The following is a 25,659-nucleotide window of genomic DNA, read 5'->3' on the forward strand; positions in this document are numbered from 1 at the left end:
TACATAGTTAATACATAGTTAATACATCAGGTCCTAGGATACCTGTGTCTGCTCCTGCTGCACTGTGCTTGTGCACTGGAGCCCAAATCCTCCCAGATTTGCCTTTCCACCACATTTCTCTCCGGAGCTGCCCATGGCCCGGAGTTTTCCCTCCTAGCCCTGACGCCCGTGTCCAGGAGCCTCTCCCACGCACCGAGCTGCTCTTTGCCTTCCCAATCCACAGCCGGTGCTTTCCTGTGCCCCTCATGAGCTGGGCCCCGAGCCGCAGGGATGGAATTTCCCGGGAAAGGACGAGCCCTGATTTCCCCGCGGCTCCGGCAGCCCCGCGCCGCTAGATGGCAACGGCGCCGAGCGCACGGAGCGGGCGGGACCGGGATGGACCGGGCTGCAGCGAGGGGCTGGACCGGGCTGGACCGGGCTGCAGCGAGGGGCTGGAGCGGGCTGGAGCGGGCTCCCCCCGCGGCTCCGCCCGCAGCTCCAGGTGCTCCGGCTGCGCTGGGAGAACGCGCCGGAGCTGCGGCAGCGCGGGACGGCGCCGGCCGGTGAGTACAGGGCCAGGGCTGGGCTGTGCGGGGTGCCCCCGGAGAGCTGCCCGGGACAGCGTTCCCGGGGAGCAGAGCCGGGACTCGTCAGTGCTGAGCCCGCCTGCTCTCACTGTCAGCTTCGTCCTGCTCCACAGCAGGGTAACTCACGAGTGGCTGGGCTTGTCCCAGCCCCTGCGGACAGAGCAGAGCTCAACCTGCCGCTCCGCATGGCTTGAAAAGTTCTACTGATCTTTATGGAATCATGGAATGGTTTGAGTTGGAAGGGACCCTAAAGATCACCCTATTCCAATCCCCTGATCTTCTCTGTTTGTGTTGTATCTTTTCACGCTCTAACTTGGGTCCCAGGAGGTTTTGTGCTTTTTTACTACACTGAAGCTCTTTCCAGAGCTGGTTTTTCTAGGATTTCTTGGCTTCAATGCTCTGCTTTGCTGCTGAGGTTTAACAGCCCCAAACCCCCACACTGGGCTAATTGTCACTAGCCCATACCGGGGGCTTTGCTGCTGCTCAGAGATAACTTTGTCAGATTTCTCCTTCCTCACCTGATAAAATCAGTCATTTGCCTCCAAAAGGGTTGTGTCCTTCTTGATCTAAGGAGAAGAAAAAACCAGCCTCCCCGATCAGTGAGGGAATTGCCCTCTGCTTGGGCTTTGTAAAATCTGTTGGGACAGGGAAATTGTGTTTCTTCAACCCCCTCTGCAACGCCTCAGCTCTCAGAAACTTGGGTCAAATGATACAGCAGGCAGAAAAGAAACAGAGCCTGAGAAATGCTGAGTGCTTTCCAAAGGAGTCCCTTAACTAATGATCCCTCTGCTTGGAAGCATCACAGACCTTGGGGATGGATGGCCAGGAGTCAGGAGCCTTGCACTGAGTTCCTGAGAGTGGTGGGTGGGTTTTGGTGTGAGGGGCTGATACTCAGAGTGAGGGAGAAAGGAGAAGGCTGAATGGTTGTTTATGTCCAGAAACAAATAACAAAACACTGAAAGAACTTAAATTAAGACAAAGAGGGTCTTAATTTCTGTCCTTGAAATAAGGCCACCCTTGGCATGAATCTCAGCTCCTGAGTGTGTGGCAGCCCTAGGAGGCAGCTGGACCATGGGATGCACTGCCCACTGGAAATCAGCTCCAGGGAGCCTAAAGGAGTTTATTGCCTCTAAAGAACCACTGCTTTGATCCAGCTGCTGAGCACTGTCGGGAAAACACTGCTAAACTGGAAAGCAGCGTTTTTCCTGCAGCCGTGTGCCCGGGGAAGGGGGAAGTGCTGCGGGGGTCTGTCCCGGAGCTGGGGCTGTCCCGCACACATGCCGGCCACGCGCCCCAGCAGGAGCCATGGGAGCGTTCTCTGGGCCAAGCGGAGCGTGTCCCGGCTTTCTGCCGGCCTCTGCTCGCCCAGCCTTCAAAGGGGGGCAGGCAGCCCTGCCGGGTCACTGGCTCCACACGATGGGCTGCTGGAACAGACAGATTGCTCCTGCTGAGTGAACGCTCTTGCAAACGGCAGAGACACAAACACCCGGTGATTAATGAGCCGGGGACGGGGAAGTCAATCCGAAAGCCAGGGCAGAGATATCAGCCCCATAAGAAATATGGGAAGAATTCACCCCTAATCTAATCTCACTGAATTCCACAAGCGTGTAAGACACGGATCATTTGCTGCAGTTCCTTAGGTTGAGAATTAAACAGGAAACCCCCAAGGATGTGAGATGTTCTCCCAAATACCATCATGCACAGAGGCTGGAGAGCAGCTGCCACAGCCTGAGCCATCTCATCTGGCAGGACAAGGTGATGCCCAGGCTGTGGTGCTGCCAGCAGCATCCAGCAGCACCCAGATGTGGGACAGGGAGGGGGAGCCAGGTCTGGGGTCCCTGGCAGCTCTTGCCCTTTGCCAAACCCAGCCGGGGCTGGCAGGGCTGGCAGAGGCTCCAGATGGGGGTCCTGCTGCCTGGCTCTCTGCCGTGCTCCTGTGACACCCTCTCAGGGGCTGTTTACAGCAAGCATGAAGATTTATTGTAAATTTTGGCTCCCAGACTCTTGGAGTTGCCTCTTCCTCCAAGTTTGCTCTCTCCCCACTCTGTCTGGGATGGCAGCGAGAGGTGGCTCAGAGAGCACAGGGCAATTAAATCCTTACAGGCACTCACTCACGTGGTTACAAAACCACAGTCACCTCCTGGCCTGGGGGACAGCCAGGAATGGCTTTTGGATGGGGATAGGGGGACACACCCAGCCCCACCTGCCCTTTTTGAGGAGCCCCCCATTTGGAGGATGCCACATCAGGGGATCGTGCTCCCCACTGCTTGGAGCAGGGAGCAAAGAGGGGAGTGGGACCAGGGAGAGGATGAAAACAGTGTTACCTGCCCTGGACTGGTCCTTGCAAGCCACCTGATGCCTCCCTGCTCACAGGAGCTGGCTGTACCTTCTCCAGCACATTTACCTGGGGAAGCTGAAGCACAGATGGTGAAAGGACTGTGTAAGAGACAGGGCTGGACTCACAGTACAGGGCACCTCATTCTCCCTCCCTAAAGACTAGATTATCCCAAAACCCAGCCATAAACACCCAGCATCTCCCTGCAGGTAGATGCCATGAATGACAGAGGTTCTGTGGTACCCAGAAGGGAGCACGCTGTACTCCTGGCAGAGATGAGCCTTTATTACTCCCCTGTGTAGTTGCTGTAGGATATTTGGGCTCTGCCACCTCCATGCTCCATGTACCCCCTGATCTCCCCTGGCTCCACTGTACCTGCAGGCATGCCACACGTGTGCTCCAGACCAGCCCAGCCCCTCTGCACTGTCAGCAGGACATGACATGGAGCACAGTTGTTGCCAGCATCAGCCCCCGTTGGCCTGGAGCCTGCCCAGGCTCTGGTTTCCCTGGAAGGACACCGTTCACAAGCACTCAGCTGTGTGGGGTTATTGTTCTGCTCTCGTGTGCTGGCCAGCTGCCATTTATTGTGTGCAGGAACTCCCCTGCTTCTCCCACCGCTGGGTCCAGGTTTATTTCCCCCTTCTCTAGGAGGAGAGCACTGATGTCAGCTAACTTGGCCTGAGCTCTTTGTAGTGTGAAAAGGCAAACAAGAGCTTTCGGTTTCAATCTGTCCCTCGCTTGTCCTCTGAGGGAGAGCTGGCCTTCCCACAGTGTGTGCTCCCACACGGGCAGGTGGTGACACTGTGACAGCTCTGCCACGTGTGCCAAAGCCACGTGCATGGAGCCAGGCTCAGAGCTGGGCTGCCCTGTGCTCTGGGAGGATGAGCTGCTCCTCGGGGCAAGATGGGACCCTTGGGGTCAGTCCCTGCCCTGCTGTGCTTCCCCTTTGGCCAGAGCAGGTCACTCAGTCCACGTGTGCCTCGGCCCCACACTAGGGTAATGACACCACGGTGGCCTTCTGTGGGGAACCACCACGGTGCAGATGAGTTCATGGGGCAGAGAGGCCTTCACGTGAGGCAGGGCTTGGGCAGGAGGACATGGCACAGGCTGCTGTCTGCTTCTGACCCTCTGGACACACAGGAGCTGGGCTGGGAGGGGGAACCCCCACTGGTGTCCATGTTCTGGGCTGGCTTCTCTGTGTCTGCAGGGCAGGGAATTGGCAAAAGCAGGGGAGCCGTGTGCTTTGGAGCATCCTGCTGCTGCTGCCCGGCTCCCCCAGAGCAGCTGTGACACCAGCCCAGCTCCTGACCCGTCCCGGCCCCTCCAGCTGCTCCTTCAGCTCCGCCGCAGCCGAACTGGCCTCTCCTGGGAAGGGAGACCGAGCTGGGGGAACGGCCCCGCGTCCATCCCGGCGTCCGTGCTGCCCGCTGAGCCTGGAAACACCGGCACAGGAGCCGCAGCCCGCTGCGGGCAGCTCCCCGGGCTGCTGCCGGGATGCGGGGGCTGGCAGGGCCCGGGAGCAGCAGAGCCCGTGCCGGGAATGCCGGGGCTGGCAGAGCTGGCAGAGCCCGTCCCGGTGCCGGGAATGCCGGGGATGGCAGGGCTGGCAGAGCCCGTGCCGGGAATACCGGGGCTGGCAGGGCTGGCAGAGCCCGTGCCGGGAATGCCGGGGCTGGCAGGGCTGGCAGAGCCCGTGCCGGGAATGCCGGGGATGGCAGGGCTGGCAGAGCCCGTCCCGGTGCCGGGAATGCCGGGGATGGCAGGGATGGCAGGGCTGGCAGAGCCCGTCCCGGTCCCAGCTCTGCTCCGCGGAGCTCCAAGGCCTGCGAGCCAGAGACCGTAGCCGGCAATCCAGGCTGGAATTCCCGAGGAGCCGGGCCAAGAGGCTCCGAGAGGCAGCAGATAACAGGCCAGGCACCTCCATCCTCATTAAAATACTTTCTCCAGGAGCCCCCACGCCTCCCAGCCTGTTCCCATTAGCGCAGCGCCGGGAGCGGCGCTCCCGCTGAGGAAAACAAACACTGCCGAGCCTTCGAGGGTCGGGGGAGGCGTGCGGCCCCGGCTGGGACAGGGTGGCCCCGGGACTGCCACCGGCAGCCCTGTCGCTGGCTGGCAGGGGTGAGGGGGCTCATGACCGGGTCACCGAGCAGCAGAGCAGGTGCTTCAGGGCCAGCTCCTGCCTGGAATGGGACATGTGGCCGAGCTAAAAGCACTTGGAGTGGTGCTGAGCATCCCTGTACCGTAGGTTTGGAGGTGGGAAGCAGTGATCCCAACGTGAATGAAGAAAGTCAGTGTTGCAGGTCCTGTGGGCTTGCTGCACCCACAGGAAGTCCTGGCATCTTCAGGGAGCAATCAGGGCTGTCCTGGGAGTGCTGGGACAGCTGCAGCCTGCCCAGGGAACAGGAATTCTTTCCCCAGGGCTGGCTCTCCCTGGAGATACCCCTGGGGATGGAGCTGTCCCTCCCAGCCCTTGGGTCTGAGCTGGAATTCTTTGCAGGGGTCCCACCAGGACCCAGCCAAACCCACCCCTCTTTTCCAGAGGCCACCAAGGGGCAGCAGCTGGTGACACTGGGTTCCAGCTGTGACCCAGGGCTGGTGAAACCCCAGGTGTCACCCACGGAGCCTTACAGCCAGTCCATGGCAAGGAGCACAGGCAAACCTGCCCCTTGCTGATCCCTGGCCTTGGTGCCCCTGCCAGCTTTGAGCACACGTGGGGTTCACCCAGGCTGGGCCTGGAAAATCTGCAGCCCAGAGAACAACTCCTGTGTGGGGCAGGGCTCCGAGCCTCCCCAGGGCTGGGCTGAGTGTCAGGCCAGGTGGCAGACGGGTGACAAGGGTGGCTTTCAGCACTGGGGGAGGAGTGGCTCCGAGGAATTCAGTGCTGCCTCTGGGACCCCCGAGGCTGTGAGGACCTGGCCTGGCAGCTCAGCAGGCAGCACACAGCCTCTTCTCTGCCTCACTTGGGATCTTCAACACAGCATCCAAGCATGGCGAGCCCCCTGCACTCCTGAAGTGCCTCTGCTGAGGAGAGGCTGCAGGAGCTGGGTCTGTTCAGTCTGGGGAAGAGAAGACAGAGAGGGAATCTCATTAATACATGTAAATATCTCAAAGGTGGGTGCCACAAGGATGGTGCCAGACTCTCTTCAGAGGTGCTCAGCAACAGGATGAGGACGAATGGCCATGAAGCAAAATACAAGAAGCTTCACGTCAGTATGAGAAAGAACTTTACACTGAGGGTAGTAGAGAACTGGAACAGCTCCCCAGGGGTGTTGTGGAGTTTCCCTCTCTGGAGACATTCCAAACCTACCTGGACTCATTCCTGTGTAACTTGGTCTGGGTGACCTTGCCTTGACAGAGGGGGGTGGACTGGATGACCTCCAGAGGTCCCTTCCACCCCCTATAATTCTGTTATTCTGTGAAAGAAATTTAAGCTTCTCAATTGCACTAGAAGGCAAATTGGGAATTTAGTATGCCGAGTCAGCCCAGAGTTGAGAACACCAAGTTAACCCACACTTGTCCCTCCTCCACCCTGTCCGTGGAGGAGCCCAATCCTCTATGAATTTGCCATTCCCACTGGTGTCCCAGTGTGGTTTGCCCACTCCAGGAGCCCTGGGGTGGGCAACAGGACTGTGGCACTGCTGTGTGCTGGAAGCTGCCTGTGCTCTGGCAGCATTTTAGGTGAGAGCAGACCTGCAAGGTGCAGTAAATGCTGTGACTCCATTCAGCTTCCTCTGTACACTGGACTTGCTGCCTCCCCGGGGCTGGATGCCTTGGGGTAAATTAGGAGGAGGATCAGTGGACATCCCATTCAAACAGCACATTCAGGAACATCCAAAATCCTGCAGGGGCTGGAAGCAGGGGCTGATCCAGCCCTTCACTGTGCCCTGAGACAAGGCCACTGCCAGGCCACCTTCCCAGCCAGATGCCAAGAGCCAGCCCAGGCCAGGCTTCACCTCTCAATGGCAAGGGAAAAGGAGGGGACTGAGCCAGCAGCCTCTCAAGAAAGGGATTAGCAGGATGTTAAGGGAAGCCAGCTCTTTATCCCTCCATAAACAGTTATTAATACCCTGGCCAGCCTCAGGCTTGGCAATTCCCCATTTGCTTTCGGAGGATGTGGTCCCAACTGGAGCGTGCCTGCAGCTCCTGTAACTGCAGGGGGACAAGCACGGTGCTGTGCTTTTGCTCTGGTGTCACCACAGGCAGCCAGGTCCCTCTGATAACACCCAGAGCCCAGCACTGTCCCTGCCCTGCTGCCATTGTCACCCAGTGCCCACGGGCAGGACCCCCTGGCTGGCAGGGTGACATCCCAGGGCTCTGCAGGGTGCCAGGAGCAGCTGAGTGCCTTCATCCCCACCCGTGGTGCTCGGCACACTCCAGCAGGGCTGTCTGGCAGGGAAGGGTGGTCTGGGCTGACTGCAGCCAGGGGACTTCAATCTCAGCAGGCAGCAGGGGGGTGTCCCGGCTGGAGGGGATCCTGCTGGCCCTGGAGCAGCCTCAGCCTTCTGCTGCTGCCCAGCAATCCCCTCCAAAAATCTCCCCCTTCCATCTCTGCAGACCTGTGTGGGCACGTGTGATTTGCTGGAGGTTTCCCTGGGACCCCGACACTCCTCAGGGCACACCGTGCTGTCCCCGCGCCACCCAGGCTGTGGCACTTGGCTTTGTGGTGCCAGCTTTGATGTCCCGGAGCAGGACCGTCACGTCCTGCTCCCACAAATCACTCAGCACCACAGGCTCCCTCCGGGAGGGCTCTGCCCCAGCCTGGCAGCCCAGGGGGAGGCGGGGAGGGCTCTGCCATGTGTCTGTGTCCTTCCACCGGGGAAAGCCGACAGCTGCCCGTCCCCGCAGCTGCCGCGGCATCCATCATCCCGGGATGGAGAGGCACCGGCAGAGCTCTGGCCGCGCAGGGAGGGCTCGGCTCCGCGCACAGGGAGGCTCAGGCGGTGATTCCCTCGGGGACAGGGACAGCTGCGGGCAGCGCTGCTCGCCAGGGCCGGGCCGGCAGCTCCGGCTGCGCTCGCTCCCCTCGCACGGCTCCGCATCCCCGGGCCGCGGAGCATGGCAGGAGCCCCGCTGATGTGTGTGTGCCCAGGCTGAGGCCCCTGCGCCTCCTGCCCTGGCTTTGCCCCTCAGGTTCCTTGCCAGGGTGTGATTCCTCTGTCCCAGCTCCCAAAAGTGGCAGAGTGGGAGTCACCCACACCAGGGCTGGGGCTGCCGGCGAGCGTGGGGATTCCCGGGACACCCCGGGCTCCGTGGGAACACCCGGGACACCCCGGGCTCCGTGGGGACACCCGGGACACCCCAGGCTGTGAAACCAGCGCAGCACAAGGCAGCGCGGCCATCCGAGCTCTGCCCTCTCAGGGATAATGGACAGCCTGATAACCCCGCTGCCAGGGCCCTTCCCCCTCTGAAATTCGGGCTGCTTTAAACTATTCCCGGCATTGACACAAAGGGGATGCCAGGAGGAAATTGGTGCTTTCGCGGATAAACGATTCCCGCCTGTCCCCGCGTCTCGAACAGAAGGGATTTGTCCTTTCCCTGGGCTGCTCACCCTCTGGCAAGGCTTTCCAGGGGATTTTGTGTGACAGCCCAGAACCTCAGACCTGCTGCACTTCTGTTCTGTGCAGAACTCAGTGCAGCCTTACAGTAATTAAAGGGAGCTTATCAAAATGAGGGAGTGACTTTCTACACAGCCAGATAGTGGTAGGTCAAGGGGGAAATGGTTTTCAACTAATAGTGGAGAAATTTAGATTAGATGTCGAGAAAAATTCTTTTCTGTGAAGGTGGTGAGGCCCTGGCACGGGCTGCCAGAGAAGTGGTGGGTGCTCCATCCCTGGGAGTGCTCACAGCCAGGCTGGATGGGCTCAGAGCAGCCCGGCCCAGCGGGTGACATCCCTGCTGTGATCACCTGAACAAGATGATCTTTAAGGTCCCTTCCAACCCAAGCCATTCTGTGATTCTGTCACTGCTGCAGATCTCCAGGGGAAGGGGAGGGTGAGGGCACAGGGAAGCCGCGGGGACCAGGGCTCCTGGTGGACTGCTGGACTCAGCCCAGCACTGTGGTGTCACCACCTGTGCCACCTACGCCTGGCACTCCTGCTGACTGCCAGCCCCCAAACAAGGCTGCCATCCCCCAAGTCCTCCCCTGTGGGTGCTGTGGTGCCTGGAGTATGAAATGCCAGCCCCCGCCTCCCCTTCTCTCACAGCCTGCCCTCATCAGCACTTCCCTCTCCAAGCTGGGATGGAAAGAGCTGCAGCTCTGGACAGTTGATTATTTAAAGCTGTCGGGAGTGTTTAATTTAACCCTGGATCCATCATTCCCAGCTTGTTTCCATCCACCAGGCACCCGAGCTCCCCCTCTCTGTGTAAACTCTGTGATCTCTTCCCCCGGCCGGTCCCGGTGTCCCTGCACTGACTGGCACAGCCAGGATGTCCTTGTGCCAGGGGCTGCGGGCACAGGGGGCTGTGCTAGGATCTTAGCCGGGTGTCAGGAGGTGGATGTGCCTCACCACTGCCTGGGCACGATGGGAGGGAGCCCCTGAATAGCCAGGAAAGGATGGGAAGTGTTTCTTACTGGAGGTGATCCTCTGGCAGTTTTTTTATTTCCTTATCTACTGCAAAGCCCTCTCTTTCCCATACCTGTGCCCAGCTCTGCCAGGGCTCTGGGATCCTCCTGGGCATGGCTGTGGGATCCTCCTGCTGCCATCAGCCCTGCTTTTGGCATTCCCAGGGCAGGAGGCAGAGCTGTGGTATAACAGAGCTGTACACGGGAGCGCATGCCTGCCCCAAAGTTCACCGTGTGTGAACGTGTCCCGAGGCAGGAGCAGTGCCCTGCCTGCCATCCGCAGAATCCCAGCCTGCCCTGGCATCCCCTGGGTCATGAAAGATTCCTCCAAGTCTGCCTTAGCCCAAAGTTAAGCCTAGCACAGACCCAGCTCCATTTATAGAACCCTTCAATTAGAGGACAGCATTTTCCCAAGTCCTGCAGCAACACAACACACTTTGGCAAAGGAAAAAAAATCCCTGTCAGATGCCAGCCCGGCCCTTGTGGTGACCCTTGGGACAGCAGGGCACGGCTGAGTGCCCGGGGTGGCTCTGGGAGAGCCCTGAGGTGCTGGGCACAGGAAGGGCTGAGGTGCAGCTTGTCACTGCTGCTGCTGGGGACGTGTTTGTGGCAGCAAGGGCAGCGCTGCTGTGAACCCCCACGTGGCTGATGGGTTCCTAACAGAGAACCCCACCTCTCCGCAGTCCACGAGCAGTTTGAACCTGGCTAAACCCATTGTGCTTATGGGGTGGCTTTTGTCCCCTCCCCAGGCAATGGTTGATGTGGGAAAGTGCCCAGGAAGGGCTGGCTGGGTGGAGAAAGCAGCCCCAAACTAAAGAGAGACAGAGCAGAGCACAGCCACCACCCTGAGGTCACACCCATGGCACAGGGGAAGGACCTGGAGCAGCAGCAGGCTGTGCTGACCAGAGTGAGATCCAGGCAGTAGTGAAGGCAGGGAAGGGACAAGAAAGGAGCTGCACCCCAGCCCAACCACAGCTTGCTGCTGGGAGGGAGAGAAAGCCCAAAACCTCCTCCCTAGGCAGAGCTGAGCACTCCTTCTTGTGCAAGGCAGTTGGAAAGACTTGGCCCCACCATCCCTCCCACATCCCATTGCTGGGATGGCAGGAATCCCCTGCTCCTTGTGCCAAGAGCCTCTGGCCAGGGATGAGCCAAAAGCTCATTTTGAATCTTTCAGTCGTGGAACTGCAAGAAGTTAATATGCAGCAAGAGGGGGAGTTAGTCAGAGCTGCCATGTAGGGACCAGGCTTTTTATTAAGTGGAGAAAAAGCATCTGAGTAGCCTGGATTGAGTGGTTAGAGCTGGCAGGGCAGCCCTGCTCCTGGCAGGGGCTGGGGGAGCTGCTGTGAGAGGCTGTGAGCCCCTGTACCCCTCCAAAGGGGGGGTGTAAAGAGCCCTTCCAACTCACAGCACCCTGGAGCCAGCGGGTGCTGGTGGCCTCAGAGAGCTCTGTGGTGACAAGGAATTTGCAGAGATCCCAGCCAGAGATGTGCCATGCACACACAGAGCCACAGAGTATATTGGGGAGATCACAGAAATGGCATTTATGCACGGTGCTCCAAAACATGAATTCCCCTTTCAGTGAAAGGGATGAGCTTTAACCCCAAGCTGGGAAAGATGAGCGTTAGGGATCCTTCACCAGGCTCTGCCAAGCACTGGAGCCTGAGCAGAGGATGCCCAGGCTCTGAGGGCAGTGCCCACAGCTGCAGCCTTGCCCCTTCTCTGCCTGCAGCGGTGTGGAGGCGGCGGCTCGGCGCTGGACCATGGTGCTGTGAGGGCCAGCAGAGCCTGCCCAGAGCCCCCTGCCAGCATGTGGGCTACCCCTGGCCACTGGCTGTCCCTGGCCACGCTCCTGCTCTGCCTCCAGCTGGGCAGCAGCAGGGCCTGGAAGCAGCAGGCCCCACGCCTTCGCCTCGCCTACAAAGGTAAGGGGTTCCTGGGGGCTGCACCTTGCCTGGGGGGGGCTGGGGAGGTCAGTCCTGGGCTGGGCAGGGACTGGGTACCCCTGGGGAATGTCCCCTGCCTCCAGCTCACAGGGACACTGAGCCCTGGGACAGTGTCACCAGCCTCTTCCTCTGCCTCCCACCACCACAGCCCTGCCCCAGCTCAGCCCTGCTGCTTCTCACCCTCCTCCTCTGTCAGTAGAGACTGATTCCCTGTGCAGGTCATCTCCCTGCTGCACTGCTCCTTCCTCCCTGCACCTGCCTCTCTTCAGGGGAGGCACAGTTTGCTCCTCTCAAGCCTGATGCAGAGGAGGGACTGCTTTGGTGACCTGAAGGTGCAGCAAGGGCAGACTAACAGCACAAAACACAGCCCAGGGAAGTGTGGACAGGGAATACCTAGAGGGGAATGGCCTGAGCAGCTAGGGCAGAACCCTGCCAGCTTGGCAGATTCTCACTCTGCCATGAACCTGCAGCCTGGATGTGGCCAGCTGAGCTGCTTTTAGCTTTTCCTGTGTGAAAAACAGCAAGTTTCTTCGGAGGATGGCAGCTCAGCACATCCCCAGAGCTGCCCTGGATGTGACCTTCAGGAGGGCTGGCCCAGCCCTCTGCACACCTGAAGAGGGTGGAGCAGCTTTCCAGCACTCCAGGCTCCAGGCCCTGCTCTTGGCCCCCTCCATCACCCTGGGGAGCTGCTCTCCAGGCAGGGACAACCAGCACAGTGAAAGATGGTTGTGTCTGGAGAGGGCTGCACCTCCCAGGGATGCAGGATGTCTGTGTGAGCAGATGGCCCAGCCCAGAAACAGCTCAGCTCTGCCTTTCCTGGGGCCAGGGCAGGCAGACGGGCTGCTGGGGCAGCTGGGCAGATCAGGGACCGCTGACTTCAAAGGCCCACAGTGTCCCGGGCCATGCCAAAAGCCCTCATGCCTTGGGCAGAGGCAGAAGAGGAAGCTCCCAGCATCGGGAGGGCTCAGGCACCGAGTGAACAATGGCAAAGGGATGTGACTCATGGACAGCACGGGGCAGGTTCAAGGACACAACGCCTTGAGAAGTTTAGGTTTAAAAACCCCTAGGAAAAACAAACAAATAAATAAAAGGAGGCCTTTGAGAGTCCATCCACGGGATCAGCCGTGGGGGCGGCGGGCAGAGCCTCACTGGGGCGGGGGCAGCAGAGTGAGCAGGGTCGGGAGAAGGAAATGACAGCAGCGGGGCCGGGAGAGCACAGGAAGGATGGGGCACAGGAACAGCGGCAGCGGCTCCCACCCTGCCGAGCAGCAGCAGGAGCAGGAGGAGGAGGAGGAGGTTTATAATAGCACACAGGGGCAGCCCGGGTCAGCCCGGGTCAGCCCCAGCGCTGAGCTCAGCCTCTCTCCTTCCCAGACTGTGCAGCAGGGGAGGCACAGCACCCCTGCAGCTCCTGCTGGGAATATCCCAGAAGCTGGCAAAGGGCTCCTCTGCCAGCCTTTGGTCCCAGCCAGGCAGGCTCAGAGGCCGCGGCCGCAGCGAGGGCTCCCTCGGGGCACGGGGCTGTCACTGCCCTGCCCGTCCCTCCTCGGCCAGCAGCAGCCAGGGGCCAGAGCCCCATTCAGCACCGAGCTTGCCCCGGGCTGCAGGGATCTGCTCCGGGGCTCCTGGTGAGGGGGAGGGAGAGGGCAGCCCTCGGCACAGCCGGGCTGTGACCCCAGGAAGCTCGGGGTCACCTGCACGGGGATGCTGCGGCTGAGGGGCAGGCGGAGGTGATGGATGGGACAAGGCCATCCACAGGGCCCTGGCAATAAGGACAAACACCGTGGCCTTGGGAGATAGTGAACACAAAGGAGAGGATGTTTCTCTGGGCTCACCCATAGGCTGGGCCATGGCACGGCTGCTGCAGAGCCCCCCTGGTTCCCTTTTTCCAGCGTCAGGTTTGGCTCTAATGACCCGAGGGTGAGAAGAGGCTGGGGTTTGTGCAGCAGCTTCCTGGGTCTGGATCCAGCACTCGATGTCCCCTTGGGGGGGAGCAGAGCCACGGGGTGAGGCTCAGACCCTCCTGGTCAGGAACCTGCAGGAGGGTGCAAGGGCAGGGCAGTGAGTCCTTCCAGGGTTCTCCCCTACCAGAGGCAGCAGAGAGGGCTCCTCCACCGCCCTGCCTGACCCTGTCCTCAGACAGGGCTGGTGCAGGTCAGACAGTGACCAGCAGGTGACATTCACTGGGACCAGCCTTGCACCCATTCCTCTGAATCACACTCATGAACTGGGTGAGCCCTTGCCCTCCCACCCCAGTTCCCCTCCCAGAGCCCTGCCTGACATTTCCCCCGGATCAGGCAGGTCCTGGGAGCGTTGGCAGACACAGGAGGGTGAACGATGCACCGCACCCTGTTGGAGATCCAGCAGGGACAATGGCCCGCAGGAAGGGACAGGAATTCACCTGTTAATCCCATTCAGCTGGTGGGAAATGGCTTGGAAGCCTTTTGCCCTGTATCTCTGGCACCCAGAGAGCCCTTGGGCAGGCGAGGGCAGGCAGGGAGCTGTGTGGTTTTTATGGCAGCAGGGGGAGAGCCAGGAGCTCCCAGGTGTGCCTTGGAGCTGCTGCTGGCAGAGGAGGATTTGTGTCCCCGCCGAAACGGGAGCTGCCGGAGCAGGGCAGAGGGAAGCTGGGAGCCAGCCTGGCTGCTGGATCGGGCAGGGACCCGCGGGCTGCCTGGCCCGGCAGGGACCGGCAGACGTCCGGGCGCCTCCAGCCCCAGGCTCTGGCCCCGCTTCCCCTCTGCCCTGGAAAAGGAGTGGAAGGAAGTGACACAAGCTCCCGGGTCAGCCGGGTCCCTTTGGATGGAGCCGTGCCTGTGCCCACGTCCACCCCACCTGCAGCTCCGCGCTCCCGTCCGGGCTGTGTGCACCAGCCAGCCCCGGCCCTGGGCACCTCCTGCCCTCTGCTCCTGGCACACCGCTTCACTCCACGGGGCTTTGGGCAGGATTTCTGCCCGCATCTTACAGGTTTCCCTGAGTTTCCAGCCACACTCCATCTCCATTCAGCCGCCATCCAGGGCAGCCCACTTCCACCTCCATCTCCATCTCCATCTCCATCTCCATCTCCATCTCCATCTCCATCTCCATCTCCATCTCCATCTCCATCTCCATCTCCACCTCCACCTCCATCTCCATCTCCATCTCCATCTCCACCTCCATCTCCATCTCCATCTCCATCTCCATCTCCATCTCCATCTCCATCTCCATCTCCATCTCCATCTCCACCTCCACCTCCATCTCCATCTCCACCTCCATCTCCATCTCCATCTCCATCTCCATCTCCATCTCCATCTCCATCTCCATCTCCATCTCCATCTCCATCTCCATCTCATCTCCATCTCCATCTCCCCTCCCATGGCCCCACTCTTGCCCGTTACCCTGCACTACACCAAAGCCAGGAGCAGCCTTGCCAGAGGAGCCAGCCCTCTATCCCCAGCCACGGCCTGTCACTTCTGGAGAGGGAAGAGATGTGTTCTGACTTGCGGAAGCTCCAGGGACTGCCCCAGAGCCGGTTTGCTGTGCCGTGATCCCAGGAGCAGGGCTGGGGGCTGCAGCTGCTGGGTTCTGTGTCTGTGCAGCCGCCACTCCTGCTGCACGGGGGGGCTCGCCCACAGACAGCCCCCAAACCTGGCACTGCACATCACGGGCCAGCACTGGCCCCAGGGATGTTGTTTCCGGAGTTTTAACCAAGACACAACAGCTCATTGTCCTCCCCACACACCCACATGGCCACAAGTGCCAGAAGGGCCGGCGAGGCGCGCGGCTGCTGCGGGGAGGAGCTGCAGCCAGAGCAGCAGAGCCTTTCCCACTGCCCTCTCTGCTCCCAGAGGAGTGCATTGAGCTTTCCCTGAGCCAGTCTAATGCTGGGTTTAGGCTACACCTCAGGGCACAGAGTGGGGAGTGTGGAGTGCTGGTTGGGGTGGCACTGGAGGCACAGACGGGGACTTCCCCACAAGGGTCAGTCCCAGGGCATCCATCCTCCTGCCTGAGCCTGGGCATGGGGTGGAGCCCAGCAGCCACTTCGCAGAACTAGGGGTGGCTGCAGAGGGTGCTCAGAGCAGGTTGTGCTGGCTCTCTTTCCATACAGCTTTTCCTTGGAGGGATGCTTTGCCCCAGCAAACAGCAAAAATCCTTTTTTATGTAAACTCCCTTGACCTGAAGCATGGGGAAGAAAACGTGCCAGGAGTCACAGCGAGTCACCTCTCTGCCCTATCCTCTGCCCACGGTTTCAGGGTGCCTGTGGGGCTCCAGGAGCTCCTCTGGAAGGCAGGCTGGAAGCTGAGCACCCCGAGCTGCTGGGGCTGAACCCCTGTCCTGCCCTGTCCTGCACACCAGCCCAGCCAGGGCAAGGTCAGCACAGTTCTGCTCTCTGTAGGAGTGACTTCTTCCCTCAGCTACACACGTGGAGGAGGCTCCATGACGAGCTCAGGGGCACCAAGGGGGATGGGTTTTGCCAAGGCAGCGGCAGGAATGTCGTGTACCCTTGGAGCAAGGATAGATATCCAGAGCTGTCCCAGAGAGGGAGGCATGGGGCCTCTGGCTGCAGGTTGTGTCATTCATGGGTGGGTTTCTCTTTCTCTCACCTTGTTTGTGCCCCTCAGACCTGCTGAAATCCAACAGCTCTCGCCTGCTGCTGGCCTCAGGGGATGGGATGGATTTCCAAGCCCTCTTGATGGATGAAGACAGGGCCTGGCTGATGGTGGGAGCAAAAAACCATATCTTCCTTGTCCACCTGGACCATCCCAGCAGAGAGCCTGAGAAGGTCAGTGCTGGGAGGATGGTGGCCCTGGCCAGGCTGGCCTCTTCCTCCCTGGGAACCACTCCTTGTCCCAGCGCCAGGGCGTGGAGGTGGATGTGCTCTGAACTGGGCTGTTCTAACCTCACCAGGGACACATTTCCACCAGGATGTCTCAATCAGTGGGGTCAGCCCATCCCTGGTGGAGCTGAGCCCTGCTGGGAAGGGCTGGCGCCGCAGGGACAGGGTGGCTTGGCCAGGAGATGTGACCTGGGTGGACTGCAGGCAGTGCCCGAGCCCTGCTGTCACACCTAGTCCCTGCTGCTGCCCCAGGAGCTCCAGCAGCCAGCCCACTAATGTCATCCCAAGACATCCTGCTGGCCGGCTGTGCGGCCAGGGCCCAACAAAAGAAAATCCCATTAAGGCACCGCAGCCTGGTGTTCCCACAGGCTGGGATCCAGGAGAGCCTGCCCCCCGCCTGGGTGGGCCACGGCACGCCCAGGCCCTGTCCCCAGGCCAGGCTCACGCTGAGTTGGTCTGGCAGGCTGCCCACGGGCCCTGGGGACTGTGGGGGTGTCAGCCCTGTGCCAGAGCAGCGCCGTGTCCTCGCTGTGCACCTGAGCTGGCAGCTCCTGCTGGCTCAGCCTGCTCCACTGGTGCCACGGCGGGCTGAGGGAGGCAGGGGCTGCATCCATGGGGTCTTTGTGTTTCAGATTTTCTGGCCAGCCCCCAGGGAGCAGGTCGAGCACTGCCAGCTGGCAGGGAAGAACGTGGAGGTAAGCAGGGCTGGCAGCCCCCACCCAGCTCACTGATACTGAACACGCCCATCACTGAAAGGGAGCCTGGGGGTCTGCCTGGAATGGCCTCGTGGAGCCAGCCGGAGCCGAGCCCAGCTGAGCAGCTGCCAGGACGGGGCCTGGCCAGGCTCCTCACCCCCTGCAGTCACCACGGCTCAGCCCTGACAAACATCTCCCCTGTGCAGACGGAGTGTGCCAACTTCATCCGCCTCCTGCAGCCCTTCAACCAGAGCCACGTGTTCGCCTGTGGCACCGGCTCCTACCAGCCCGTCTGTGCCTTCATCCAGCTGGGAGCCCGGGGCAAGGTGAGGGACACCCTGGACAGACACTTCCCTATGGCAGAAGGTGCCAAAGGAGCAGCGGGAGAGGGAGCCCCAAGGCTCGGGAGGGTGCCAGCCTGGTGCAGGCCCTGGCACTCACATGGAGAGAGCAGCTCTGGCTTGGGAGTGCCAGGGTGTCCCAATGGGCTTGGTACAGGTTCTGGCATTCCCTCGTGGAGCCCACTCATCACAGACACACCAACCTCCTTCCCACTCTTTCCCCCAAGTTCCAGCTTGTTCCCAGGCTCCCCCTGGGCTGACATCTCCCCTTGGCTCTGGCAGGGTGCCAGGGCTCCCCGCATGCAGTTGGTGGCACACTCCCTGGAATCGGGGCGAGGACGCTGCCCCTACAGCCCCCACGAGCCCTTCACGGGGCTCCTCATCGGTAAGAGGGAGAGAGGGGATGCCAGGAGGGGAGTGCTGGGAATAATCTGTGCCGGGAGGTGCTGCTTCCCACCCACACCCCCTGGCCCTGCAGGTGGGGAGCTGTACTCTGGCACCTCCAGTGACTTCATGGGCAGCAGCGCTGCCTTCTTCCGGACCTGGGTGCACGGGGCCGAGCAGAGCTACATCCGCACGGAGCAGAACCAGGACCACTGGCTGCACGGTAGGAGAGGGGACCTCTGGGGAACGGGGGCCTCCTTCCAGCTGGGGAGAGGCTGGGGCCAGCCCTGGGGCCAGAGCTCTGATCTGGGCCCTCTCTCCTTGCTGGGGGAAGGACTGATGGAGCCCCTGGGGGACCCATGCTCCAGTGCCTGTTGCACAGCCTGAGCTCTGGGAATGGTGCTCTGTGTCCCCTCAGCGCCTCACACTGCTCCCAAGGGCTTTCAGGGCAGTACCACAGGGTGGGATCAGGGCACAGGGCCACATTGTGCTGCTCCTTTCACCCTTAGAGCCCGTGTTTGTTGGTGCCTACGCCATCCCTGATACCTACAACCCCCATGATGACAAAGTCTACATCTTCTTCCGTGAGACGGCCATGGATGCTGGGCAGTGGGAGCAGAGGCACATCCACGCCAGGGTGGCCAGGGTCTGCAAGGTCAGTTGCCCAGGCCAACACCCTGTGGCCAGTTGTCCCACTGGGTGGGCTTTTACCTGTTCTGGACCAAGGAGCATCCCAAGCAAAGCAATGTGAGGGTGTCACTGCACACCTAGCACAGGCAGGAAGCTCGGGGCTGGGGGTGTCCCTCTATGGGAATGAGGAGGGCACAGCAGTGGAGGAGACTCAGAGAGGCTGGGCTGATCCTGCCTCTTGGTGCCTGGCAGAACGATGTTGGAGGGAAGCGCAGCCTCATCAACCGCTGGAGCACATTCCTGAAGGCCCGCCTGGTGTGCTCCATCCCCGGGCCTCAGGGCACCGAGACCCACTTCGACCAGCTGGGTGAGTGCCCAGCCCCGTAAGGCAGCTCCACCGCGGCTGCTCCCTCCAGCACGCCCCCGGGATGCCCTCCCGCATCCTGTGCCTCACTCCACCCCTCTCTTTGCAGAGGATGTGTTCCTCCTGCGCACGCGGGACCCCCAGAACCCCCTTGTCTTTGGGCTCTTCACGGTCTCCAGGTGAGCAGGACCTTCCTCAGCCCCTGTGTGGGACAGCCCAGCCCCCAGCAGTGGGAAGGGCCACCAGCATTCCCGCTTTCCCTGCTGCTGGCTCACACCGTCAAACCGCAGTCTTGGCACCGGCACAGCCGGGGATGCCCAGGCTGCACGGGCTGTGCCAAGCGATTCCTGCCACCCCTGGGTGTGTGCGTGACTCCAGGGCTGGCAGGGGACAGCATGGGCCCGGGGGGTGGGTGTGCACACGCCTGGTCCCCGTGGAGCAGCGGGGACACTGCGAGCCCTGTGCCCCCACAGCGGTGTGTTCAGCGGCTCTGCCGTCTGCATCTACTCCATGGCTGCCGTGAGGGCTGCCTTCAGCGGCCCCTTCGCACACAAGGAGGGATTCGACTACCGCTGGGCGGAATACAAGGGCCGCGTCCCCTACCCCCGGCCCGGCACGGTAAGGGAAGGAATGGGGAGCGGCTGGAGGGCAGTGGGACCTGCCCTGGCCCTAATGCCGTCCCTGTGTCACACAGTGCCCCAGTGAGACGTACGACCCCCTCCTGCAGTCCACCAAGGACTTCCCCGACGAGCTGATGAGCTTCATGCGCAGCCACCAGCTGATGTGGGAGCCCGTGTACCCGCAGGGCCGGCAGCCCGTGATGGTCCGGGTCAATGTGCCCTACCGGCTGCGGCGGCTGCTGGTGCACCGGCTGGACACCGAGAGCCGCCACTACGACCTGCTCTTCCTCGGCACAGGTGGGAGCTCAGCCTGGCAGCGCTGCCGCCCCGGGGCACTCCGGTGGCGCTCTGGTCCCCGGGCTCCAGCCCTGACAGCTGCTCCTTCGCAGATGACGGCAAAGTGCTGAAGGTGGCCCTGGCCGGCGGGGCCAGCCGCGGCCCCGAGGTGCTCAGCCTGGAGGAGATCAGCGTCACCAAGGTACAGCAGGGTGGCACCGCGGGGCTGAAGGGCTGGAGCGCACAGCCTGCCCTGCCGCGGCACCCTCCCCGCGGGCTCCGCTGGAGTCACTGCCCGCTCCCTGGGAGGCTCTCCCCTCACTGCTGGGGGCTCCCTCCCACCCCGGGCAGCAGAAAAACACCGAGGGTGCCAGCGGGACTGGAGCCAAGCCATCTTCCAGCTCCCCATCCAGTGCCTGAGGGGGCATGCGGGTTGCACTTTAGAGCCCACACTGAAATGGGAGGGCTGAGCTCAGGTTTGAAAGCAGGGCTGCTGGGCAGAGCTGGCCTGGGCTGCCCACGCCAGGGGGCCAGCCCAGGGCCCAGGCTCCTTGCAGGAGCCGGTGACCAGGGAGCTGGCATCCCGTAACCCCTGGGGACACAATCCTGCTCGGTAGGCTGGGGCACCCGGGAGGGACTGACGTGGCTGCAGCACCCTCTTGCTCCCTCTTCAGGTGCCTTCTCCCATCCTGGACATGAAGTTATCCCCAAAGCGGGTGAGTGTCCCTTCTGCTTCTCCCGAAAGCAGTGCGGGGGCAGGGATAGAGGCCAGCAGATCCCAGCCACTCTGCCGGGCCCCTTGGTTCCAGTTTAGGGAACGGGATCCTGCCAGGGCACTACGGGAACGGCAGGCTCTGTCTGTCCCCCAGTGTCCCCACCCCAGCACGGGCAGGGCTCTGTTCCCTGCCAGCCGTGGGTCTGACTGCCCCTGTCCCGCTTGCCCGAGCAGCAGGAGCTGTTTGTGAGCAGCACCCACGGGCTGCTCCAGCTCTCCCTGTACCGCTGCGAGCTCTACGGCAAATCCTGCACCGACTGCTGCCTGGCCAGGGATCCCTACTGCACCTGGGACGGCAAGACCTGCGCCCCACACCTGCTCACCGAGAAGAGGTGAGTGTGTGTCCGCGGCAGCCCTGCATCCCCTGCCAGGGGATGCTGTTCGGAGCAGGGAAGGGCAGGCGGCAGCCCTGGAGCTTTACCCATCAGCCGGACCCCTCCTATCACTCTGCCTGCCTGCCACCCCCTTTTCCTAGTCGCCCTTCTTGAGGCGTTGCCACCGAGGGATCCCACAGCCCTCCCTGCTCTCCCACAGGCGTGCCCGCTGCCAGGACGTGCTGAAAGCTGACCCGCTCAGCCAGTGCCAGGACACGGCAGAGGGTGAGCGGTGGCTCAGGCGGGGACAGCCAGCTGTGCCCGGGGAGTGCCATGCCCGGGAGGGACTGCGCTGGGAAACCAGCGCCACCACCGCGGTCTGGCTGCTCCGTGCTGCCCCCCGGTCACACAGCTCTCATCCCCTCCCCTGCACAGGGACAGCCGCGGTGGAGAAGGTGGTTTTTGGGGTGGAGAAGAACTCGACCTTCCTCGAGTGCCTGGCGCGCTCCCCGCAGATCACGGTCCGCTGGCTGGCGCGGCGCGGCGAGGAGACAGCCCCGAGCGAGGTGCGGGACAGGGCGGCGGGGACCAGGGGCAGGGGTGGCTTTTGTCCCCAAGGACTGACCCACGGGCTCTGTCTTTGCCCCAGGTCAGGAACAACGGACATTTCTTGGTGCTGGAGCAAGGGCTGCTGATCCGCCAGCTGTCGAGGGAGGACGTGGGCACCTACGAGTGCCAGGCGGTGGAGCGCTCCTTCTCCCGGCTCCTCACCCGCTACAGCCTCCGCCTCATCCGCCATGAGGCCACGGAGCTGCCACCGCACAGACGGAGCAAGGGGGCTGAGGCGGGAGGGAGCCACCAGAGCCCCCGGACTGACCTGCAGCCGGGCTCCAAGGGCTTCCCGCGGGCCCTGGGGGCACCGGGCACCAGCCTGGACGCCTACTGCAATGCCCTGCGGCTGCAGGAGCGGCAGCGGCAGCGAGCCTGGCACAAGTGGCAGCACCAGTCCCCGGACAGCAAGAACGGCCGGGTGCGGAGGCACCCGCAGCGCCCGTGAGGGGCAGAGGGAGCCAGGGCTGCCCACAGCTCCCTCCCCGGCTCTCGGGGCCCGGCTCGGCCCCAGCTCCGGGACGCTCTCGCCTCGCCGTGCAGAACCGCCGCGCTGTTTCTACCTCAGCCCCCGGCAGCGCCCCAGGGCACCGGGGCCAGGGCACCGCCGCCTCGCCCCGGCTCAAGGCTATTTACCTGCAGAATATTTATTTTCCGTGCTTTCCTCTGGCTTTGACTGATGATCAGCAGCAGCAATGATAAGCACAGAGGACAGGGAGGGGCAAGGGCCAGCTGTCCCAAGGGTTCCCGGACTCCAGCAGCAGCCAGCCCAAGCAGGGCCAGCCGTGTGATGCCTCCCTCTACTCTGGAGGCAGCAGGATGCTCACCTGGGTGGCTGCCGAGGTGGATGGAGCCCAGGTGCTGCTGGAAGCAGCAGGACACAGTTGCTGGCTGAGGCTGGGCTCCAGGTGTGCAGAGATGCTCATGCCCAGCTCCAACCCACTTCAAACAACACCACTTTCCTTTTTTCATTTTGACATTTATTTTACTGGGGAAAAAAAAAAGAGATGCAACAGGCAGTTATACCAACTTACAATTTATTATTTTTTTAAAAAATGACATGAAACACAAGTAAAAATAAATACATCATATAAACAACAAATTGTTCAAAGTCTCTGTTCTGGGAGATCAGGCGAGCACACCCCGTTGGACAGAGAGAAGAGGGAAGCACATGATCATGCGTGGGGCCAACCAACCGACCCGCCTGGCTAGCAATACTCTTTCCAACCACAACAAGACAGGCCACAAACTAAGGCGGTAGTAAAAAAAAAGAAAAGAAAACTTAAAAAAAAAAAGAAAAAGAAACCCAAACCAACAGAAAACCCCAGATGAGACTCAGTGATGGATTCCTTCAGGCTCCCATGGATGTGCCAGGCTCCAGCTCCGAGCCAGGCACCATGAAGCAGCCGAGGCTGGGAGGTGGCAGAGGTTGCCCTCCCTCACTTGCCCCATTGTCCCTTCACAGGGAGCGCTTGCTCCAAGGTGCAAGGAGCCTTCCCTCACTGTAATCTAGCTGGACTATGGTCCCTGTTCAACCTCTGCCCCCCCACCCCAGCCCTCCCCCACCCGTGGTCCTTCCAAGACTGGATCAATAAAATTTATTCCAGGGTGGCAAGAAATACCAGCTGTGAAGGTATTTGCTGCACTTGTCCGTGTTGGCCTGGATGCCACCCCCAAACCAGCAGCAATCCTCGCACCTTCAGCCTCTTGAGTTTGCTGCCCAGAGAGGCTGTGGCTGCCCCATCCCTGGAAGTGTCCAAGGCCAGGCGGGACAGGGCTTGGAGCAGCCTGGTCTAGTGGAAGGTGTCCCTGCCCATGGCAGGGGGCTGGAACAAGACAATCTTTAAGGTCCTGTCCAGCCCAAACCATTTTATGATTCACTGACATCATTAAGTCAAAATACACATAATTTCTAGTGAAGACCCCATGGAAATCCCACCCTTTGCTTGTCAGAACATTTGCTTTCTCCAAGTAGCTGCACCCAACCTCCCCACCCTCCCAGACACTCCAGGACAACGTGCAGCAGATCCTGCCCAACATGGGCCAGGCTGGGCTGTGTTGTGCCCACCCTGCAGCCCCCCAGGAAGCCCCAAGAGCCACATCAGCAGTGGGGGCAACAAGGGCCCCAGGGCCAGGGCACAGAGCAGCAGCAGCCGCCCTGTGCCCATGGCACTGTCCCACAGTGGCACCCAGCCTTCACCCGGCGGTGCCAGGAGAGCAAACCTGCCCCCAAAGGCAAGGGCCAAGGGCTGGGTGCCAGTGTAGAGGCCAGCTGACCACTCCCAAGGACCCCACAGACCTGCCCTGGCCTTGGGCTGTGCTCAGAAATCTTCTTTACTGTCCAAAACCCTCTGCAGAGAGTCCTGTGCTGCTGTCCTCAGTGTCACCCGCAGCCCCTCTGAGAACCAGCAGCTGCTTCCCATCAGGTCATTTGGAGACAGAAATTCAGCAGCAAAAGAAGAATTTAACCCGTGCAGGGAAAGCCCCTGTTCCAAGCTCAGGAAAACCAAGAGAGAACCCTCTGCAGCAGAGTCACATGCTGGAGAGGAGAAACCTCTGGGGAGAGCAGATGAGGGAGAAGAGCAGGCCCCACGGGAGGGAAGTTTTAGAGCTTAGAGAGCTCCTCCCACTGGGGATAACCCACACCCCGCTGTGGCTTCTGGGGGGCAGAGGAAATCCTTCCCATGGCACAGTGGGAGAGCAGGTGCCTTGGAGCAGCCCCAGCCCCTGCCAGCTCCCATGGGAGCCCTGTGGTCAGGGCATCCCTGTGAGCACCTCGGGCGAGGCTCTGCCAGGGCCCATCCCCTCCCCGAGGGGCCAGGGCTGGTGCCAGGGGCAGAGCTGGGGCTGCAGGTGGGCACAGGTGGGCACTTGCTGTGCAGCTGCCTGGGCTGCAGACGTTTGCCAGCAGTGGGTCATGCACAGGAGGGTGCCAAGGCGCCACGGTCACACAGCAAGTGGAACAGCCCTCACACCTCGCCCTGGGGCTGGGTTAACAGCCAGCCCGGGGCACATTCTGCACCCTGTGGCAGCACAGTAGCAGTCATCCTCAGCTCCCACAGCCACAGGGCTCAGGCTCTGCGGGAGGACCACTGGAGAACATCAGGTGGCAGCACAGGGATGTGCCAGGGCCTGCTCTGGAAGCCCTGGGCGCTCTCCTGGAGAGGCAAGGAGCAGAGAGGTGTGCACTCACCAGTACCACATCCAGACCACGGTGCTGACTGTCCCCAGCCACATCCTCACACCTTGTCCCAGCACAGGCCCCATTCAGAGATGACGAGGGAGGGTCCCTTGGAGGAGTCCCAGCACCCTGACCCCCACAGGAGGGGCTGGGGTGGCCGCAGGGCTCAGGGGGTCAGCTCATGTTCCCACCTCCCACACGCGCCCGCAGGTCTCAACACTTGCTACTCTCGACAAGGAAAGCCCTTGCCTAGGTCCATTCCCCAAATGCACAGGAAAACTGACAGCCTCACAGGGATGCAACGGACATCTGGGCAAGCTGGTCATACAATCAGTGTCACAGGGTAGTGCATGAGGTGGACACACAGAGCACAGGAGGGCATGACTCACAGATGCAGCACTGTCAAGTCTTTGGAGAAACTTGCATGAACACCATCAGTTAATTTGCTTTGTTACTTTTGTGGGGGGGTTTGATTTTTATTTCCATGGTGCATCCAAAGACAAGTTGTCCAGCAGTTTGCTCAGAACCCCTCGGTTTTCAACTCCTAGGATATGTTAAAGAAGAAAGCACTATTTTAATGTTTGTTTTTTTAAAAAAAAATAATTAAAATAATTTGCATAGCTAAACTGTTGATCTAAGGCTTCTCTGAATGGTGTGGTTATGTTTGACAGACAATGTCCATTAAACAGAGAAAGACACTAGGAAAGCCCCATAACATTTTTTATTGTGTTTCCGTAACACACGCGTGCACACACAACCCTCTCTCTAAGAAAGGGAGGTCCCCATCTTCCAGCATCCCTTTGGTGGAGGATGTCAGGACATCCTGCCCTTTCCTACACCTAGTTGGTCCCAGCAAGCACCAGTGACTGCAGCCTCCATGGCCTAGGGGTCCCCTGCGGGCTCCAGGGACATGCAACGCAGGCCAGCACAGCTCCTGCATGGACACCCAGAGGTGACACGCAGGTTCCTGGAGTTCAAGTGTCCATCCCAGGGCTGGCACACACACACATGCTCCAAGTCCAGCTGCACCTGGGTATTCCAGCCTCTCCCTAGGAGCCCTGGTCCTGAGAAGCAGCTGGGGTGCTCACTGGCAGGGCCAGGCTCTGCACTCCTGGGGCTGAGCAGGGAGGCTGCTCCCTGCCTGGGGAAAGGCACTTCCCCAGCAAGGGCTCTGTTTTCCCAGCTCCACACACCTCACAGCTCTCCTCCTTCTCACCGGGAATGAGCACAGGAGGCTTCCACATGTGC

General features: G+C 61.1%; 2 protein-coding genes across 2 annotated transcripts in view; one reads left to right on the forward strand and one right to left on the reverse strand.

Moving 5' to 3' along the window:
* The first annotated feature begins 274 nt into the window (after nt 1–274).
* Nucleotides 275–22,228, forward strand: LOC135307829 (semaphorin-3D-like). Its single transcript, XM_064432340.1, has 18 exons — nt 275–542; nt 11,193–11,385; nt 16,008–16,168; nt 16,855–16,917; nt 17,124–17,243; nt 17,541–17,643; nt 17,737–17,865; nt 18,152–18,297; nt 18,525–18,639; nt 18,746–18,815; nt 19,110–19,254; nt 19,331–19,553; nt 19,646–19,734; nt 20,207–20,248; nt 20,482–20,639; nt 20,842–20,906; nt 21,057–21,187; nt 21,271–22,228. The coding sequence occupies exons 1-18, from the start codon at nt 336–338 to the stop codon at nt 21,676–21,678; spliced, it is 2,568 nt and encodes an 855-aa protein (XP_064288410.1). The 5' UTR covers nt 275–335; the 3' UTR covers nt 21,679–22,228.
* Nucleotides 22,229–22,250: 22 nt separating this feature from the next.
* The window catches only part of RAD54L2 (RAD54 like 2), a 74,267-nt gene continuing 70,858 nt past the window's right edge, over nt 22,251–25,659 (reverse strand). Inside the window, exon 24 of the mRNA XM_064432339.1 lies at nt 22,251–24,955. Within this exon, the coding sequence (XP_064288409.1) occupies nt 24,888–24,955 (68 nt within the window). The 3' untranslated portion in view covers nt 22,251–24,887. The remainder of the gene's footprint in view (nt 24,956–25,659) is intronic.

The sequence above is a fragment of the Passer domesticus genome, chromosome 9 (assembly GCF_036417665.1).
Source record: "Passer domesticus isolate bPasDom1 chromosome 9, bPasDom1.hap1, whole genome shotgun sequence".
Taxonomy (NCBI): domain Eukaryota; kingdom Metazoa; phylum Chordata; class Aves; order Passeriformes; family Passeridae; genus Passer; species Passer domesticus.